General features: G+C 42.0%; 2 protein-coding genes, 1 long non-coding RNA gene and 2 other non-coding genes across 14 annotated transcripts in view; 4 read left to right on the top strand and 1 right to left on the bottom strand.

Moving 5' to 3' along the window:
* CHD8 (chromodomain helicase DNA binding protein 8) overlaps positions 1 to 13,469 on the top strand; it is a 57,964-nt gene extending 44,495 nt beyond the window's left edge. For 6 of the 10 annotated variants that reach the window (XM_014844419.3, XM_014844423.3, XM_044765291.2 and 3 more), the window contains 18 exons: positions 137 to 247; positions 590 to 786; positions 1,035 to 1,234; positions 1,315 to 1,495; positions 1,585 to 1,674; positions 1,946 to 2,049; positions 3,765 to 3,894; positions 5,003 to 5,078; positions 5,525 to 5,579; positions 5,758 to 5,965; positions 6,404 to 6,612; positions 6,706 to 7,425; positions 7,643 to 7,794; positions 8,073 to 8,375; positions 9,207 to 9,320; positions 9,513 to 9,692; positions 10,091 to 10,207; positions 12,488 to 13,469. In XM_014844419.3, coding sequence (XP_014699905.2) covers positions 137 to 247; positions 590 to 786; positions 1,035 to 1,234; positions 1,315 to 1,495; positions 1,585 to 1,674; positions 1,946 to 2,049; positions 3,765 to 3,894; positions 5,003 to 5,078; positions 5,525 to 5,579; positions 5,758 to 5,965; positions 6,404 to 6,612; positions 6,706 to 7,425; positions 7,643 to 7,794; positions 8,073 to 8,375; positions 9,207 to 9,320; positions 9,513 to 9,692; positions 10,091 to 10,207; positions 12,488 to 13,054 — 3,714 coding nt within the window. In that variant the 3' untranslated portion in view covers positions 13,055 to 13,469. The remainder of the gene's footprint in view (positions 1 to 136; positions 248 to 589; positions 787 to 1,034; positions 1,235 to 1,314; positions 1,496 to 1,584; positions 1,675 to 1,945; positions 2,050 to 3,764; positions 3,895 to 5,002; positions 5,079 to 5,524; positions 5,580 to 5,757; positions 5,966 to 6,403; positions 6,613 to 6,705; positions 7,426 to 7,642; positions 7,795 to 8,072; positions 8,376 to 9,206; positions 9,321 to 9,512; positions 9,693 to 10,090; positions 10,208 to 12,487) is intronic. The other 4 variants (XM_014844421.3, XM_070504021.1, XM_070504018.1 and 1 more) reach the window with 3 other exon arrangements.
* Positions 4,348 to 4,457, top strand: LOC123283628 (small nucleolar RNA U6-53/MBII-28). Its single transcript, XR_006524304.1, has one exon. It is a non-coding gene; the product is annotated as a small nucleolar RNA U6-53/MBII-28 (small nucleolar RNA).
* On the top strand, positions 8,901 to 9,006 carry LOC123283629 (small nucleolar RNA U6-53/MBII-28). Its single transcript, XR_006524305.1, has one exon. It is a non-coding gene; the product is annotated as a small nucleolar RNA U6-53/MBII-28 (small nucleolar RNA).
* LOC123283034 (uncharacterized) lies at positions 9,353 to 14,308 on the bottom strand. Its single transcript, XR_006523465.2, has 2 exons — positions 14,169 to 14,308; positions 9,353 to 9,745 (listed from the first exon to the last, which is right to left on the bottom strand). It is a non-coding gene; the product is annotated as an uncharacterized lncRNA (long non-coding RNA).
* Positions 14,254 to 19,546, top strand: part of SUPT16H (SPT16 homolog, facilitates chromatin remodeling subunit) — a 38,671-nt gene continuing 33,378 nt past the window's right edge. Inside the window, exon 1 of the mRNA XM_014844426.3 lies at positions 14,254 to 14,793. Within this exon, the coding sequence (XP_014699912.1) occupies positions 14,728 to 14,793 (66 nt within the window). The 5' untranslated portion in view covers positions 14,254 to 14,727. The remainder of the gene's footprint in view (positions 14,794 to 19,546) is intronic.

The raw sequence follows: 19,546 nt of genomic DNA, 5'->3' as shown, positions 1-19,546 counted from the left end.
GCCAGAGGCTAGGGAAGCAGAGATAGAGACAGGAATCTCTAGAGTTTAAATATATTTTTTAAATATAATTATTGGTTTCCCATTGCTCAAAAAAGTGTTATAGTCAACTTTACTCTGTTCATTTGTTCCTCACTAGGCAAGCTTTGTTGCTTCTGAAAATAGGACAGATATTTCTCTGGATGACCCCAACTTTTGGCAAAAGTGGGCCAAAAAGGCTGACCTAGACATGGATCTACTCAATAGCAAGGTGAGCCTCCATTGCCTTTAGGGAGGAAGTATTGCAGAAGACACATTACTTTCAGGAGTCTTTATCACTCCTCTGATTCTTCAATGCTGACCTTGGTTTATGATGGTGTATTATATACAAGGGCCATTGTAAAATCTTTCTATATAAGCAGCCCCAGAAAACTACTTAGACATCCTCCACTTAATTTTGCTTCCTCAGTCCCTGTAGATTATTTTGCATGCCCTAAAAAAATCTCGAGTATTTACACATGTTATGTCCAAGGCTATTTCAATCCAGGATTGTCTTAATTCCTTTCCCATGATCGTATCATGAAGAGAGTTACTTCTTCTGTTCTCTGCATAGAATAACTTGGTGATTGACACACCTAGAGTACGAAAACAGACCCGCCACTTCAGCACTCTGAAAGATGATGACCTAGTGGAATTCTCTGATTTGGAAAGTGAAGATGATGAGCGACCACGCTCTCGCCGACATGACCGTCATCATACCTATGGGCGTACTGACTGCTTTCGAGTGGAAAAGCATCTCTTGGTATATGGGTAAGAACCCACCTTGCCATCAGAGGTAGTGCATCTCCATCCTGATAGACATCTTGTTTGCCTTTCAAATTGGAAGCTATGACTGAAGAGGGGATAATGGGAAAAACTTTATTTATTCTGTTACCATGTTTTCCCAAGATCTTTTTGTCTTCCACCTTTTGGGAGGTGTGATTCTGGGAGACTGGGCGATATCATTGATTAGAGTCCTCGAGAAAATATTAATATAATTCCCTTTTCTGTTTTTCTAGTTGGGGACGGTGGCGAGATATCTTGTCTCATGGACGCTTCAAGCGACGTATGACTGAACGAGATGTGGAGACAATTTGCCGGGCCATCCTCGTGTACTGTCTTCTGCACTATCGTGGGGATGAGAATATCAAAGGCTTCATTTGGGACTTGATTAGCCCTGCTGAAAATGGCAAGACAAAAGAATTGCAGAATCATTCAGGTAATTATCAACTCTTTACTTTTCATCTTTCTGTAGGTTACCTAATCCTTTTCAGGTCCAAGGGTTTTTCTCAATCCAAGTCTTCAATGTCTCCCCTTTCCCAGGTCTGTCTATCCCTGTGCCCCGTGGACGCAAGGGGAAAAAAGTAAAGTCACAAAGCACTTTTGATATCCATAAGGCAGATTGGATCCGGAAATATAACCCAGATACTCTGTTCCAAGATGAGAGTTATAAGAAGCACTTGAAACATCAGTGTAACAAGTAAGGATGGAATTTAGCAAAGACTAAAGCATTTTCTGCCTCAGAAGTTCTATGCCACCATTGAGCTAGCTCTTTTCTCTCCCTTCTAGGGTGCTGTTGCGGGTACGGATGCTATACTATCTGAGGCAGGAGGTTATTGGAGACCAGGCAGAGAAGGTGTTGGGGGGTGCCATTGCCAGGTAAAGTTCTGCTATATTTTTCTTTATGCCCTGCCTTATCCCAGAAAAGCTGGGTTTACTCATTCCATTCTATACCATCTTTGGGATACCTGATTATTAAAATCTATATATCAGGTCTTTAATCCTATACTTGATACCAGTGGAAGAAAATAGGCAGATGCATGAGCATTTAAATAAATGTATAAAAGAAGATACCTGTAATAATCTTTCCAAGGATTATCATTTTAATTTCCTGCATTGCTGGGCTGACTCTGCCCTCTTATACCTTTAGTGAGATTGACATATGGTTCCCAGTAGTGGATCAGCTGGAGGTTCCAACAACATGGTGGGACAGTGAGGCTGACAAGTCCCTGCTCATTGGAGTCTTTAAGCATGGTAGGTACCTTCTCTTAGTCTGTTCCTTTCCTATTGTAGATTTATGCCCACAGATGGAACATTTAGCAAAATGCTCATGACTAATAACTGAGTTCTCTGATTGATCTTCAGTAAACTTATGTTTGAATGAGAAACTAGTTCTTAAATATCCAGAGCAGAGCAATTAGTTCCTATAAATAGATGTTCAAGAAAGACCAGATGGATAGTTAAATCTCAAGGTAGGGAGTCTCCCATCTGTTCTCTAAACATTGTACCCAATCTGTATGGCGTGGCATCTAAGTTAAGGTTACGCAAATTAGGGGAGACAGTATATGCCCACTCTTGTTAATAATAACCACACTTAGTTCGTTAATAATAACCACACTTAGTTCGTATGACTCTCCTGTGGCTTGCTGAAAGTGTTCTACTTGTATAACATCCCATTTGTCTAAATGTTCGGCAGTTACTCTGATGTAGGTGTAAACAACAGTGTTTGAGTCAAACAAAAATAGAGTACATAAAGGGAGAATACTCTCTGCTCAGTCTTGCCTAATAGCAAGTGTCAGGCATTAGAAGCAGTGAGTGCTAACTTCCAGCCCAGTGACTTACTGAATTGGAACATCATTTCTTTTTTTAAAATACTTTTTTTGTTTACTTTTATAAAAGAAAAGTAATGACACCTCATCCACATACTTTTGAGAAGTTTTCATTAAACTTAAGAAATGAGGGGTGAGCCCCATGGCCAAGTGGTTAAGTTCGCGTGCTCTGCTTCAGCGGCTAGGGTTTCACTGGTTCAGATCCCAGGTGCAGGTATGGCACTGCTCATCAGGCCATGCTGAGGCGGTGTCCCACATAGACCAACCAGAGGCACTCACAACTAGAATATACAACTATATACTGTGGGGCTTTGGGGAGAAGAAAAAGAAAAAAACAAAAACACTTTAAAAAAAAAAAAGAAGACTGTGAGCATTTGTAGTGTTAGATTTACGTGTGAGAATCAGAGGTTTAGAAGAGTCCAAACATCCTGAAGTGTGTTTATTCATTCATTCACCTACTGTTCATCAAACATTCAGAGTGCCTGTTTGTTTGTAGGTACAAGTTTCTTATCCTTCATTTGAAAATGTGCGATCTAGCGCTAAATTGTTTGACTTTTTTAGTTTTCTCATCTATGTAGTAAGAATGATAATAGAGGGGCCAGCCTGGTGGCACAGTGGTTAAGTTTGCATGTTCTGCTTCAGCAGCCCAGGGTTTGCCGGTTTAGATCCCAGGAGTGGACCTACATCCTGCTTGTCAAGCCATGTGTAGGCGTCCCACATATAAAGTAGAGGAAGATGGACACGGATGTTAGCTCAAGGCCAGTCTTCCTCAGGAAAAAGAGGAGGATTGGTGGCAGCTGTTCACTCAGAGCTAATCTTCCTCAAAAAAAAAAAAAGAAGAATGATAATAGAAAGGTCACCAGTTAAATGGCTATGTATATCTATCACCATTTTATATAAACTCTGATTAAATTCCTATCTTCAATAACTAGTGACAAAACTATGACTCTAAATTGCTATTGAAATGTTAAATATAGTAATATAACCCGACAGCTGTCCAAGTTAACATTTTAACCATATTTTGCATTATGAGCAAAATGAGTAGCCCACATATTCTGATTATTCTGGCAGCATATGAAGTAAGCATAAAGTTAAAGTGAATCTCTGATGTTCTTCAACTTACGGCCCATTTTCTTCTAGGCTATGAGAAATATAATACTATGAGGGCAGACCCAGCCTTATGCTTCCTGGAAAAGGCTGGCCGACCAGATGACAAGGCTATCGCAGCAGAACATCGAGTTTTGGATAATTTCTCTGACATAGTGGAAGGGTAAGCATGGGTGTTTAGTTCTCTTAAAGCTCTGAGTGCTCCCTATGAAGTCTGTTAGGTGCTTGTGCTAAGGCATAGCGTAACTCTAGCCTTGACTGACACATTGAGATTCTTAATGGTGGTTGTACTCATGAATGATAAATTCTTAACAAAGAGTGGGACCAGCAAAAAGGACTATATACACTGTCCTAAAGCCACACAATGTCATAAGATGCAATTAAGTGTATAAATTAATGTTACTCCCAAATGGCTTATTTGATTTATTCAGTTTTCTTTGCACCGCTTTTCTGTACAGTCACAGTAGCTGAGAGGATAACTGATTCTCTTGAAAGATATTAGCCATGCATCTCTCCTGTGCCATTTATATGGTGAAGCCTCAGGAAATTTTAACCCTGGTTATCATCTCCCAGTGGTGATTGACACATAAAGGCATTTACTCTGTCTGGATACATGCCTCAATGATGAGTTGCCATGCTAATACTGAGCCACCAGGTAGGGCAGCATTGCCCTGGTTTGGGTGCCAGTGAGTTTAACAAAACTTCTCACGTGGAGACCTGAGAGGCATGTGAAATAGTTGGCTTAGTTCGTGAATACCCACCCACCCCTTCACCTTTGAGAGATTTCTCTTTGATGATCACAACTTCAGTTTGCTTAGTGTAGGACCCTCAAAGGAAATTGGGTTGTTTATTCATTGCAAATCATTTATTATGTCACCCTTTGCTCAGTAGAGCAAAGTAGTAAAAATAAACAAGGAAGCATGGACCATTCAAATGAAATAATAAAAGTACATAGTTGGTAATGATGGAGAGAATACATTAAACAATGGAAAGGGCTGTCAAGAGAAAGGAAGTGTGCTGGTCAAAGGGTTTCATTTCAAATGCAAGCAGTTTAGATGGTACTTTGTCAGTTTCTCCCTGTTCTTTTTTTCTGTTGAATGCTGTACCTAATTTACTCAAAGCTTAGCACCTGGCCTGCCATCCCTTCAGGCAAGAAAGAAAAGACTGTCTCCCATGCTGGCTTGTATGTTTGGCCAGGTCTTCATCCTAGGTTCCTCTTAGTGCAAGAAGATATATTGTTAACATTTTCTCATGCTTCTGGATAATTTTAGGGTTGACTTTGATAAGGATTGTGAAGATCCTGAATATAAACCACTCCAGGGTCCCCCAAAGGACCAAGATGATGAGGTAAGAAATTCTCATTTGAGTCTAGCTTTTCTCTATTTCTAAATAGTTAAGTATCTCCAATTCCCTGAATCCTGAAGTATGTTGATAATACAAAATGGAAAGTAATCGCATTTGAAAATATAAAGTATTAATGGAAAGAGGGAGATCAGGGATGGCTTTGTGGAGGAGGTGGGACCCAAGCTGAACATTGAAGTATATATTATTTGACTGCTAAATTCCTGAGTCCCATTATCTTCAAGCCATTAATAAGAACAGATGTTTCAGGTTCTACTTTCGTAATCTTTCAGTTGGTTGCTTCCGGTTTTTTGTGAGGGTTCCTTTGATTAGAAATTTTTCTTGATCCCTTGGTACCATAGAAGGACACACATAAGAAAGTGATATCAGAGTGCCAACTTCCCCCCCTTTCCCTCCCCCCTCCATCCTGTGGGGTGGATCTCCTTCTCTAGGGTGATCCCTTGATGATGATGGATGAGGAGATCTCAGTGATTGATGGAGATGAAGGTAAACTTCTAGGTCAACTGGTACAATTTTGTGTGGGGTGGTGGGGTTGGGGAATTACTGACTGAATTTTATCCTATCCTGGGATTTCTAAGAGCTTTACCTTTGGGTGGGTTGAAATGCCAGTATTATCTCTGCCACCTTTCCTGTACTTCTGTTCATTCTACTTTGCTTCCTACAGCCCAGGTGACCCAACAGCCAGGCCATGTATTCTGGCCTCCAGGCTCTGCTCTGACAGCTAGGCTTCGGCGCCTAGTAACGGCCTATCAGCGCAGCTACAAGAGAGAACAGATGAAGATAGAGGCTGCAGAACGTGGGGACCGGAGACGGCGGCGCTGTGAGGCAGCCTTCAAGCTAAAAGAAATTGCACGGCGGGAGAAACAGCAACGGTAAAATATGGCTGAGAATTTGGGCTGAGCTGTCAGTTTGTCTTGAACTATGTATGGGCTCTATCTGAAAAGCATCTTAGGAAGGATTTATTTGGAATTCCCTACAGTGGGACCATCTTTTTTGCCTTTAATTGTTACACCTCTACGATATAAAACCTCATTTGTGTGCATAATCATAAATCCCAGAAAAGTCTTCTATGTAGCCATTCGCGTTAAGTTGTTTGCATGCGTCATTTTTTCCCCTTAGCTTGCTAATTCTTAAATTCTTACACGTTATACAGTACCTGTTACTACCTCTTCTGCTGTCTTCTGGTCCTTTTTTTTTTTTGCCCCTACTTTCAATTTTTGTGTATTCAAATATTCAAAGCTACACTAAGAAGTAAGCAGTTTCTCTGTGTTCTTTTGATCACTGTTGCCTGTTTCCTCTTCCCTTTGTAGATGGACAAGGCGTGAACAAACTGATTTCTATCGAGTAGTGTCTACCTTTGGTGTGGAGTATGACCCTGATACCATGCAGTTCCACTGGGATCGCTTCCGCACTTTTGCCCGACTAGACAAAAAAACAGATGAAAGCCTTACCAAGTACTTCCATGGCTTTGTGGCCATGTGCCGCCAAGTGTGCCGCCTTCCCCCAGCAGCTGGAGATGGTAAGCAAGACTGGAGAATCTTGGTTGGGTAGGAATGGCTGGTGACAGAACCAACTCTTGGTTCATTTCTCCTTCCACTCCTATCTCTTGCAGAGCCCCCGGACCCTAATCTGTTCATTGAGCCTATCACTGAGGAGAGGGCCTCACGGACTCTCTACCGTATCGAATTGCTTCGGCGCTTACGGGAACAAGTTTTATGTCACCCTCTTTTGGAAGATCGGCTGGCATTATGCCAGCCTCCAGGTCCTGAATTGCCCAAATGGTGGGAGCCCGTTCGGCATGATGGGGAGCTTCTACGAGGGGCAGCCCGCCATGGGGTGAGCCAAACAGACTGCAACATCATGCAGGACCCAGACTTCTCTTTTCTGGCTGCCCGTATGAATTATATGCAGAACCATCAGGCAGGAGCACCAGCTCCATCCCTGTCACGCTGCTCTACTCCACTGCTACACCAGCAGTATACCTCGCGCACTGCCTCACCACTGCCCCTGCGCCCAGATGCTCCTGTTGAAAAGCCACCCGAGGAGACAGCTGCCCAGGTCCCCAGTCTGGAGAGTCTGACTTTAAAGCTAGAGCATGAGGTGGTGGCCAGGAGCCGACCAACCCCACAAGACTATGAGATGCGAGTAGCCCCCTCTGATACTACCCCTCTGGTTTCCCGGAGTGTTCCACCAGTCAAACTGGAGGATGAGGATGATTCAGACTCTGAGCTGGACTTGAGCAAGCTGTCACCATCATCCTCTTCTTCCTCATCCTCATCCAGCTCCAGCTCCAGCACTGATGAGAGTGAGGACGAGAAGGAAGAGAAGCTAAGTGAGTGCATGTGACAGGCTGGTGGCCCTCTCCCCCATTTACCCCCTCTCTGCTCTTTCTCTTTTCTAAATGCATCCTCTGAGAGAGATTCTGATTTTGATTTGATAGAATGTTGAGAGTTCTGTTATTCTTTGGGTCTTTATTTAAAGCCCATTAATGCCATTCCTATCTAACTTTGTTCTTCTATCTTTGATCACACATTTCATATAATCTCCAGCTGCTGACCGGTCCCACTCAAAGCTCTATGATGAAGAGAGTCTCCTGTCCCTCACTATGTCCCAAGATGGATTCCCAAATGAAGATGGAGAACAAATGACCCCTGAGCTTCTGCTGCTACAAGAAAGACAAAGAGCCTCTGAGTGGCCCAAGGTAACAGCCTGATTCCTGGACATGTAGAGTTGAGAAATACAGTGTAACATATGCAGGGAACAAGGAACAGGTGGTTTTGGTTTTCTTTGTGTTTAGTGCTACGTGTTTTCTCATGAAACTCTTCCCAGTTGACTTAGGAATCTGATAGTATTACCTCTCTCCTTTCTGCCTTATAAGTTTTACCCATCCTGATGATGATAGCACTGTTGTTTGTCACAGGATCACATAGCTAGTACTCTGGCCCTAAAACCAGTATTGATTTCTTTTTCCTTACTTAGGATCGTGTCCTGATAAACCGTATTGACCTCGTCTGCCAGGCTATACTCTCAGGGAAGTGGCCTTCTAGCCGCCGGAGCCAGGAAATGGTAACAGGAGGAATTTTGGGGCCAGGCAACCACTTGCTAGACAGTCCGTCATTGACTCCAGGAGAATATGGTGACTCTCCAGTCCCCACACCACGAAGCAGCAGTGCAGCTTCCATGGCAGAGGAGGAAGTGTCTGCAGTCACCACAGCAGCAGCTCAGTTCACCAAACTTCGCCGTGGCATGGATGAGAAGGAGTTTACGGTTCAGATCAAAGATGTAAGCTCAGCATTTAGGCACTGGGAAGTGGGGAAGGAAGCTGTAGTTCTTGCTAACTAGTTTCACTAACAGGATACTGAACTCATTTGGTTAGCTAACTTTAAAAATGAGAGGAGAAAGTCAGAGCTCACAAAGATCCACTTAGGAAAAGTTATTACAGTAAAGAGAAGGATCTTGATTTGTATCTCCTGAGGACTAGATTAAAAGAAACTATATTTTTGAAAGAAATTTAATTGACACAGGTGTTTTCTGGGTGACTTGTTTCTAGATCGTAGAAACCTAGTTTTTAAAAATTGAATTCAAATTGTGGGAAAGCTGTTAAAATGACACCTAAGTATTATGGGCCTTATTAAGTTAAAAATAAAAAGGAGTCATTCCTACTGAAATTAAATCAAGTGTTATTTACTTTATAGATGGAAAATTTTACTTTTCCTGATCCTCTTCCCTGTTGAACCCTATTAGCTGGTCATTAAGTAACAAGAAAAATTGCTTAAATTAGCATGTGACAGGAATATCAGGATTTTGCCCCTGTGATGAGTTGCCATGCTAATACTGAGATATCAGGAGAGGTGTTTTACCTTGCACTGGGTGTTGAGATAAATTCTGCTTCTCTTAAATCTACCTGAGGGGCAATAGGTCAAGAAATGAAATCTTTCTAAGGAAGAAGTATCAAAGTTTCGTTATATTTCTAATTTCTACCCTTTAGTCAGCTGGCCTTCCTTTTCACCATTGAGCCAGAGGATGACCCTTACCTCAAGTCCCTCAAAGCTTAGTCTTTACTTTAAAAACATGTGCCATGTGACGTCTTGGGTGGGTGGGTTGTCTTCCTAGGAGGAAGGATTGAAGTTAACATTCCAGAAGCACAAGCTGATGGCTAATGGAGTAATGGGAGATGGACATCCTCTGTTTCATAAGAAGAAGGGGAACAGAAAGAAGCTAGTCGAGGTGAGTGGTAGAGAAAGTCTTTAACATGATGATTAGATAAGATCTTTTTATTCCTAGTAATTGATGAAGGCAGTTGGGATTGAGGGACTAGAAGATACTAGGGTTATTTTATGGCTACCATTGGCTCTGCTCCCCCTCCCTTCCTGCCCAAAGAACAGTATGTGCTCATGGGGGTGGATTCTGGGTTTGCAGCTGGAGGTGGAGTGCATGGAAGAGCCTAATCACCTTGATGTGGACCTGGAGACCCGGATCCCTGTCATCAATAAGGTGGATGGTACTTTGCTGGTGGGTGAGGATGCCCCTCGCCGGGCTGAACTGGAGATGTGGTTACAGGGTCATCCAGAGTTCGCTGTCGATCCCCGATTTCTAGCGGTGAGTGGCAGTTCCATCCAGCAAGATTTAAAGTCATTCTCTTGGTATTTAAGCTGTAAGAGATGGAGGAAGCATGCCATATTATATCATTGTTTCTGCACCTGCAAAATAGGAGTAATAATACCCAGTCTTCCTACCTCATAGAGTTGTGAAGATCAAAATAAAATAATATTAAAGTACTTGTTAAACTAAATGCTAGGCAAATATTTGTTATTCAACCATTATATAACCACTTGATTTTTTGGGGGGAGAGATCCACTTAATGGCATTTTTCCACTAGGACCAATCCTTTATTTATCCATGCAATAAGCATTTATTGTCAAACTATACACTAGTACCTTAATTACTACTCCAGAGATCTTTATTCCTCTGGAATAACCAATACTCTTCTATTGCAGTATATGGAGGATCGTAGAAAACAGAAGTGGCAGAGATGTAAAAAAAATAATAAAGCAGAATTAAACTGTTTGGGAATGGAACCAGTACAGACAGCTAACTCTAGGAATGGAAAAAAGGTGAGTGAGACTGAGGCATTACTATGTTCACACGCTAGATGTGACTTTAGAACTCATTATTTAATGTTATTTATCTTTTTTCCAATGTATGTTTGAGAAAATTTATCTTCAGTTCACCAATATTACTAGAGTATTTTTATTAGTATTGTTACAGCCCTGTGGCATCGTCTTCTGTAGAAAAGCATAAAATTTTCAAAACTAACTTTAGCACCTAAGCACTTTACTAAAATATAAAAATTAGAACATTCAAGGCCTTATCTTTCTCTTCTACTAAGGGATTTTTGGAAAATCCTTTAACCTTTTCAGTTTGCACATCCTGAAAAGTGAGGGTTTTGGAGCAGATAGTCTCTTAAAAGTTTTATGATTCTATGTATTTTAGAAGTGATTTCGGGGCCTAGTAAGAAAAACTGTCATGGCATTCCCCAACATGTAAGAGGTTGAGAATCACTATTAATATACCAGTAATGGAAAAAGGACAGGAAACCATGTTTCATAGTTTATAATAATTTTCCTGATTAGGTTATTCCATTATTTTCAATATGCTTTTATCATGGTGATGGACCATTTGGTGGATTAAGTACTCATAATCCTTTCCACCAAACTATAACTGCAAAAGTTTCTCTTAGCTATATTTGCCTTACTTTGGGCAGTGGTTGTGTTTTTTAAACATATGTAAATCATGGTTTGGTTTGGTAAGCAGTCATTTAAAATGGATTAGCACTTTTGTATTCTGAGGAGAACATTATCTTGCACATAATATATATTTATTTGTAAGGTGAATTTATGAGGCTTATTTTTATTTTGGTGAAAAGCGGTTTTATATAAATATTGTTACTATAAAAGATTTTTTTTTTCTTTGGTGAGGAAGATTGGCCCTGAGCTAACATCCACTGCCAGTCTTTCTCTTTTTTGCCTGAGGAAGCTTGTCCCTGAGCAATCTTCCTCTGTTTTACGTGGGACGCTGCCACAGCATAGGTTGACGAGAAGTGTGTGGGGTCTGTGCCCAGGATCCAAACCTGCAAACCGTGGGCCACCAAAGCGGAATGTACGAACTTAACCACTACACCACCAGGCCAACCCCAGCAGAATATTTTAATTTTCCCTGTTAGCCTCCATGGGAGCAAGAGTGTAATAAGCAGAGTGGTTGATATGGGAGGCTGTTGGCTAGAAGGCTGGTACTGTCTCTGTCTTGAATTTAACATTATTAGAGCAGCCTGTAAAAAAGGCTCTTCTTCTAGTATTACCTATTTTTACTTCAAGTACTTTTGCTACTTGTTTATAGTCAGTTGATAACTCTAAGAAAAAAAAGATCATAGGAAATGACAGAAAATCATAATGCGACTGGCACAGAATTCTTAATGCAGAATTAATGGCATATCTAGCACTGCATTATCACAGGGACCTGCAGGAGTTTAGGTGCTGGTATTGTTACATTTTAAAAGTCTATACAAATAGAGTATTGAGATGTTTGTTTTTTCAAGTCAGAAAGGTATATTCCCAAGTCAGATGTTAGGCTTAGATTGGAAGAGAGACACAGAGAGAATCCAGAGACACAGATACCAATTGCCTGAGTTTGATGCCAGTTTACCCAGTATTGTACGTAGGTCTAGCAAAGCAGAGACACTAAAAGTAATAAGTTCCAGCTTCAGTGAACTTAACCAAAATTTACAGTCAGAACGTCTAGAAGAAGCAATTTAAAATTCAGCAGATATTTGTCTTTTACCAATGTGAAAAAAACTTATTTTATTAAATTTATTGGGGATCTTCCCCAAACTTTTTGGTGTTCTAAACATCCAGAAGTTTTAATCTGACCTGTCTGTCTTGAGTTTATCCCACTCTGATGTGATAATGAATGATAGTATTTTAAATGTCAATAGAGTTGTGCTGCATGTCACATGGTAAGATCGTGTGAACAACCTGCCATCAGTAAAGTATACTCTGCAAGTACTGATTTTTTCACTGTCCTCCTCAGGCCCTTATTAACAAAGGTAAGCATTTGTGAAATGGTTGGCCAGAGTAAAGATACAATGTAGTCATGGAAAAAAGCAAAACTCTGGTTCACATAAGTATCAGTATCAAATCCTTGATCTTAACTTCAGCATCAGAATGCTTCAACCAGCCATGCCCAGCATATCCTCCTCCTCATCACCATCAAGCTTCATCTAACTATAGTTGTTTTGCCCCTCCTGAAGACAGATTCAGTGAAAAAACATTTGCAAGCTAGGATGCTGTTGACTTCTGTTTCATTTCTTTTCACTATCTTTTGTTCCTTCCTCTCAGGGTCACCATGCTGAAACTGTGTTCAACCGGGTTTTGCCAGGGCCTCTTGCACCAGACAGCAGCAAGAAGCGGGCCCGCAGGATGCGACCAGACCTTTCTAAGATGATGGCCCTGATGCAGGGTGGAGGCACTGGGTCCCTATCTCTGCATAATACCTTCCAACACAGCAGTAGTGGCCTGCAGTCTGTGTCATCTCTGGGTCACAGCAGTGCCACTTCTGCATCTTTGCCTTTTATGCCGTTTGTGATGGGTGGTGCAGCATCATCCCCTCATGTAGACTCTAGCACCATGCTTCATCACCACCACCACCACCCCCACCCCCACCATCACCATCATCACCATCCAGGCCTGAGAGCCACTGGCTACCCTTCTTCACCAGCCACTACCACCTCTGGTACTGCCTTGAGGTTGCCACCACTGCAACCTGAGGAGGACGAGGACGATGAGGATGAAGATGATGATGATGATTTATCTCAGGGCTATGATAGCTCAGAAAGGGACTTCTCACTCATTGATGATCCTATGATGCCAGCCAACTCAGACTCCAGTGAAGATGCTGATGACTGAAGCCCCAGCATGGTCCCCATTGCTTGGGTGGCTGCTGTATTTTCATTTACTCTGGCCCTTGGACTATGGAAAAGTGGGAGGGGCAGGGGAGATGTGGGGAAACCCAGGACTCCAGGAGGTGAAAAGGAAAGAGAAAACTTGTACCTGATTGCTTCCAAATTTGAGAGGATTGGGTGGGCAGGGGATCTCCTAAAATAATACGTGACCACTTCCTCATTTCTGGGGAAGGACAGGAGACTAGAGCAGCTGATGCGCTCACCCCTCCCTAGACACCTCCATTAACCACAGACTATGTAGCGCTGGCCCAGCCTCTGGCAGAGCCTGTTCCTGGCCGAACTGTGGATACAGCTGGAGGGTCAGGAACTATTACCTTCCTTCCCCTTGGCATTAATAAATTTAAGTTAATCCTTTTCCACTCTTCCCTTGTTCTATATTTGCTCAAATCCAATATAAATATTAATTTTAAGAGTTGATGTTCATGATGGGTAATTTCAACACCACTTTCTTGAAGTTCATTATTGTTCACGTGAAGTTACCTTGAATAGGGCAAACATCTGTACTCCATTCAAGGGATATATATATTTCAGTGTAAGCTGTCCAGCTGCTAAAGGCAAGAGAATGATTTAAGCTGGATAGTGGAATAAAGGTTGTTCCAGATTCAAACTCCAAGTTCTTAGAAGACACAGAGGAACAATTTCGTCAAGAACCATGTATGTTTTGTTTCAAATTAAGTGAAATAATGCTGCTTTTGGGAAGCCGTAAGAATGTTGTCACTTCATGAACTGTGGCAAGGGACTGGCTAACTGGAAGGACGCTGTCACGACCTGGGCCTGGGGGACTGGGTTGTGTGAAGCCCCTCAAATCATTTGTTTTCTACGACTCTTGCTCCCACCATCCCAGCGCTCAGATGAAGCCTGGGCATTTTATCTTCCTTTCTAAGGCTAAGTCCCCCCATAGCTTGAGTCGTCGTTCATCGGGAGGGTGGGTTCCCTCTCCCTGCTATGAACTCTGGCCGAGCGGAACCTCTGACCCAGCGTCCTGGCACCAGGAATCCTTCCAGCTCTAGAGCAGCAGAGGCATTTGCTTCCCCACCATTTCTAGGAGGGGAACGTACCCAGTTACGCTGTAGTCTTCCCACTCCCATCGCACGCCAAGTCCCGCTCTTTCCGCTTCCACTTCCTTTGCCGATGGGCGGGGCCGTCGCGCCCGCGCGCGGCAGCCCGTGCGAGGCGGGGCTGGCACGTCACGCCTCCCGCCTCCTTCGCATCGCTCAGCCGCCGCCGCCTCGGCGAAAAGTCGGAGCTCCTGGAAACCGCGGCCGGGCAGAGAGTAAGGGCGGGGGGAGGGCGTCACGTGATGACGTCGGTTCGCGTGCGGCTGTTGCTAAGTTGACAAGAAAACCCCGCGAAAATCTAGAGTCTGCGTTGCACATTTTGTTGATTTCCTCAGTCTTTTTCTTCCTTTCCTCCCTTTAACCTCCGGAGAGAGGATTGAAGGGGGGGAAAAAAAAAAAAAAAATCAAGCGCTTTCGGGACCCGGAAGCGGAAAGGGCATCTTTGAGGTCGATACTTCCGGGTCACTGGGAGAGTGCGGGATTCCGGGGCCGAGAGCGGGTGGCGGAGCCGGGACCTCGCGTGATTCTCGGAACCCGAGGAGGAGCGACGTCTGTGGCTATGGCTGTGACTCTGGACAAAGACGCTTATTACCGGCGAGTGAAGAGACTGTACAGCAATTGGCGGGTGAGATAGATCCCGTAATTTTCCCTAGGGAGCCCCCCTCTGCCATCCCATAATAACCCCGTTTCTCGGCGCCCTTTTTTCCCTTTCCGTCGGGAATTCCCGGGTTCCGTGTTGCGCCCCTTTCGTTGCTCCAGGATCATTCACTGCAGGCGGCCCCGAGTGCTGCCCCGTAACAAGGAATCTCCCACAATCACCCTGTCCTGCGGCCACCACCATCTTCCCCGCGTGCTGGCCCCCGTCATGCATAACAGCCACCTCTCGTAGTCGCTTCCCGCCCTAGAAGAGGGATCATCCGTCCCTCCCACTCCGTGATCACGTCTTGCTGCCTCCTCCTGCAGTGTTCACACACACCCACGCACCCGCTCTATCCTTCCAGAACCACAGTATTCTGCCCCAGGTCCCGCCAGAATTACAATCCCTCTTCGTAAAGGACGGATGGAGGGGCTAGGAGGATGTGAATGGGGCTCTTCACGTTTATCATTTGCGGAGCTTTTGCTGGAGTTAAAAAAAAGAACTATTGCTCACGCGCAGCCGCCTCATGTGCTAGGCCCTGCCGTGGGTAACACAAAACCTAACGCTGAAAACCTGCAGGTATTAGTAATACAAAAAACGATGTGATGCCTAGAACCTCATTAGTTTTCCTCTTTGGTAGAGTATCCGGGGCACGTGCTCAGAAAAAGAGCTGTTGTGGTTCCCAGTCTTTTAAAGATTGAGCAGTTTTTCTGTTTGAAAAACGTACACAGTTAAAATTTGTTTTTCTGATAGTAATTTATCAATTCACACATTTGATTGCATCCTGTGGGGCAGTCCTTCGAGCTGTCTAGCTTAAGTCTGGCCTCTGAACTCTGTCATCCAGGGAAGATAAAACTAATAATGACTTTATAAAACCTTTCAAAAATGATCAATTCTGATTTCACCATTGTAAATTGCCTTTCACGTTGATCCTGTAGTAAAAACCAAGCTAATTAAAATTGGTCATTTCCCTGCCGTTCGTGTTAAAGGTTCCTGTGCATGTTTTATCTTTTGAGGTTAAATGCATTAGATAATTTAAAATGAATTCATTGTTGCCCTTTATGAAAGGCAAAACTAAGGATTCTATGCTAGACAAATGCTGAACATAAATTTTATTTTTAAAATTTTTTATTAGTTAATTTCTACCAAATGTTTTCAAAGCTTCTCTTACCATCATATTTTTAAATATGAACATGACTCATGTTACAGAAACTATTTCTAAAGGCCTCAATATTTTCCAAAGATTAATGAGTACTTGTGTGCCAGTGGTAATAAAAAGCCCTCTTTTCCAACCCTAGACCCCCAAATTATACATCTTTGATATGGAAGTTGTTTCTAGTTCCAGTGATTCAGAGTTTATCAAATTATTCTTAATTCTCTCTAGACCATTCAGGAAAGCTAAGATTAATTTAGAACTCAGAGTTCCCCTACACAATAGGTAAATGCAAAGCTTGAAACTAGGAAAAATTTGAGGTCAGAAGACAGATTGGCAAACTTAACATCGAGTTTGACGGTCTGTAAATCCATTAAAGTTGTTATTGGCCCCTATTTTGTGTTTCTCAAAAATCATTAAAATTCATCTTGGCTCTCGTATTTAGCTTAATGATGTCATTTGAAGGGAGGATGTTAGATATTGATAAGATGGCTGGCATTATAAAGTTATGAGCCAAGTCAATATAAAAATATACTCATTAGCAACATTTGTGTGATTAATTATGAAAATCATTTGAATAAACTTTCTTTTTTCCAGTTGTAAATTTTAATAACTATCCCCAGAACCCACCTGTAGAATATCTATCTATAGGCACAGTCTTTCCAGTTTACAGTACTTTCCTTCTGATCTGCTTAAGCAAAGATCATAGTTTTTTGGGATAAGTTCTGTTTGCTTATCCTCCTAGCTGTAGCAGAAAAGATAGTGAAATATGTAGGTGCATGCTATATGTTTTTCGTTTACACTGCCTTTTTTTAATAAGAAAACTGGCCTTGAAATAAGAGAATAATTTGAAGTTAACTGTATAGATGCTGAGCCTTGTGTTGTCAGCTCTCATCTTCAAAGAAATCTCTGTTACGACAAAAATTAACTAAAAAGCTAATTTGGGCTCCACACCACTTTTTAGTTTCACATACCTTTAAGCATAAGCCTTTCAGAACTATGTGGTTGCTTGTGGTCACTCCAGCTCTCTTCAATTACAGAGTTGTAGACAACCAAAAAAATACTAAATTTTTTTTTTTTTATCAGAGTAGGAGCTAATGAGGCTCCTCATCTCACCTGTCTGCAAGTTGAGTTTGGCTTAGGTACATATTGTGAGGCTATTGCAAATAAGATAATTTCTTAACTGTAATTTTCATAACTTATGTCCTAAAAATAGTTGCAGTGTCACAAACTTTTAACTGAGTAGAAATGTCTTAAACATTAAACCTTATGCTTGAGTGAGTAGTGCCATTTTAGAGATGAGAAAATGGGCTCAGTCAGAAATCAAACAGGAGACCTCTGTAGTGACTAGAACTTACTACTGTTTTATGACTCTTCTTGGATGTTTGCCTCTAGTCCAGTCCTGCCTCTTTTTTTTTCCTTTTTCTTTTTAAAGATTGGCACCCGAGCTAACATTTGTTGCCAGTCTTTTTTTTCTGCTGCTTCTCCCCAAAGCCCCGCCCCCCCCCACCCCGTACGTAGTTGTATATTTTTTTTAGCTGTGAGTCCTTCTAGTTGTGGCATGTGGGACACCACCTCAGCATGGCCTAATGAGCAGTGCCATGTCCACACCTGGGATCTGAACCGGTGAAACCCTGGGCCGCTGAAGCGGAACAGGCGAACTTAACCACTCGGCCATGGGGCCAGCCCCCTGCCTCTTATTTTTTAAATTAGAACTGCTACAAGCACAAGGGCTTTGCAGCAACTGTCTATTTCTGCAGTAGAAAACTCCAGGTAGGATTGGTGGGTCATAAGAGTGGGCTGTGGGCTTCTCCTCCAGCCTCTTATACTTCCTGGTTCCTTATTCAGGGCTTCCCAGCCTTTTCATGATTGTGATTATTTTTAACCAAGTTATATGATAAGTACTGCACGGAGTACAGGGTGGGGAGACTACCCACCATTCCAGGGTCCCAGCTGCTTTGGGAGCTGAGGGACACAATGTCTAGGCACACCTGTAACTCATTTGACACCTCCCTACTAGGACATCCTGCTATGAGTGAACCTTGATCTCAGTCATCTGCCTTTTATCCCAAGAGAGTTCTGTAAAATGTCAGAAGAGCAGCTATTTTCAATAGGAATGCTGATCCAAAGCATTCATTCACACGGCTCTGTGCCGCCGGTCAGGATTGAGGTGTTGCATGGCTCCAGCTAACCCCAAAAAGAAAGTTTGTGCCTGTAGAGAAAACTAATAAGCTGTAGTGTCAGTGCTTCTCTTGATGCTGCTTTCTGGCTCTTTGCTCAGTTTTGTCCTGGTCAAATTTCATGTTTTGGATTGCTCTCCAAGACTAGACAGTTACCTTCTGTGGCTTAGGAAGGTTCTTTAAGATATAGGCAATTCCCATACTACTTTCAGCAATATAATGGGTTGCTTTCACCCATCTCAGTTCTTTTATGACTCCTTTATCTCTGAAATGGGATAGAGAAAGGTTTAAATAATGCTTTGGTCTTGAGTAAAGAGGAGGGCTAGATGGAAGTAAATGTCTGGACAGGTTGGGATTTGTTTATTTTTACTTAACTTTTAGTCTATTCTAGTTATCTACTTTTTTGTATTTGTTTTTTATCCCTATTACCAAGTGTAGTGCTTGGCATGTCTAGGCACTCAGTGAACAATGGTGACTTGATTTCCAAGTTTTCATGCATTGTTTTCTTGGTTTGCAGGAATTTCTATCAAAGGCATACTTTGAGTGACCACTAAGTCCTGCCTTTCTTGGAACTGTTCACCTATTGTCCCTATGTAATTATTAATGGCATACCCTTTTATTTTCAGAATTGGTCTTGGTTTGAACGATAGATTGTATGGGTAATCCTAGCTATAACAAGCGACTTCAAAAATATTTCCTCTTTTAATGCAATACCCATTTGGTTCAAAGGAAGATAGTTGTTTCTCTGCTACAGTATTTCCCCAACTTTTATCATTCAGATACTACCTTCACAATTTTCACCAATTCCTTATCATCTATATTGTTTACCTTGCACTTTAAAATTTTTACTCAAGTAATTCATACATAGGTTTTTAAAAACCAAATAGTTCTAAGAGCCTTAAAACAGAAAACACTCGACTGCCCCAGAAGCAATCACTCTCAGTTCTTTTGTTTCTTTCATGTTTTGGAATAATATCTGTATACTGCTATTTCTTGATTTATCAGTTTTAGATATTAGCTTGCTTTGGTAGATTAGGATTAAAATTTAACTTTTTTTGAAAATTGTAAATTTAAAATAAATTTTTAAATGTTATTGAGGTCATAATAGTTTATAACTGTGAAATTTCATTTGTGCGTCATTATTTGTCAGTCACCATATAAATGTGCCCCTTCACCCGAACCTCCTTCCTCTCTGGTAACCACTAAACCGTTCTCTTTGTCCGTGTGTTAGTTTATCTTCCACGTATGAGTAAAATCATACAGTGTCTTTCTGTGTCTGGCTTATTTCACTTAATGTAATGCCCTCCAGGTCCATCCATGTTGTTGCGAATGGGATGATTTTATCTTTTATGGCTAAGTAGTATTCCTTTGTGTGTGTGTGTGTGTGACCACATCTTTATCCAATCAT

Source organism: Equus asinus, chromosome 2, assembly GCF_041296235.1.
Source record: "Equus asinus isolate D_3611 breed Donkey chromosome 2, EquAss-T2T_v2, whole genome shotgun sequence".
NCBI classification, from domain to species: Eukaryota; Metazoa; Chordata; class Mammalia; order Perissodactyla; family Equidae; genus Equus; species Equus asinus.
The sequence above is the reverse complement of the archived record's forward strand: the minus strand, read 5'-3'. Positions and strand labels throughout refer to the sequence as shown.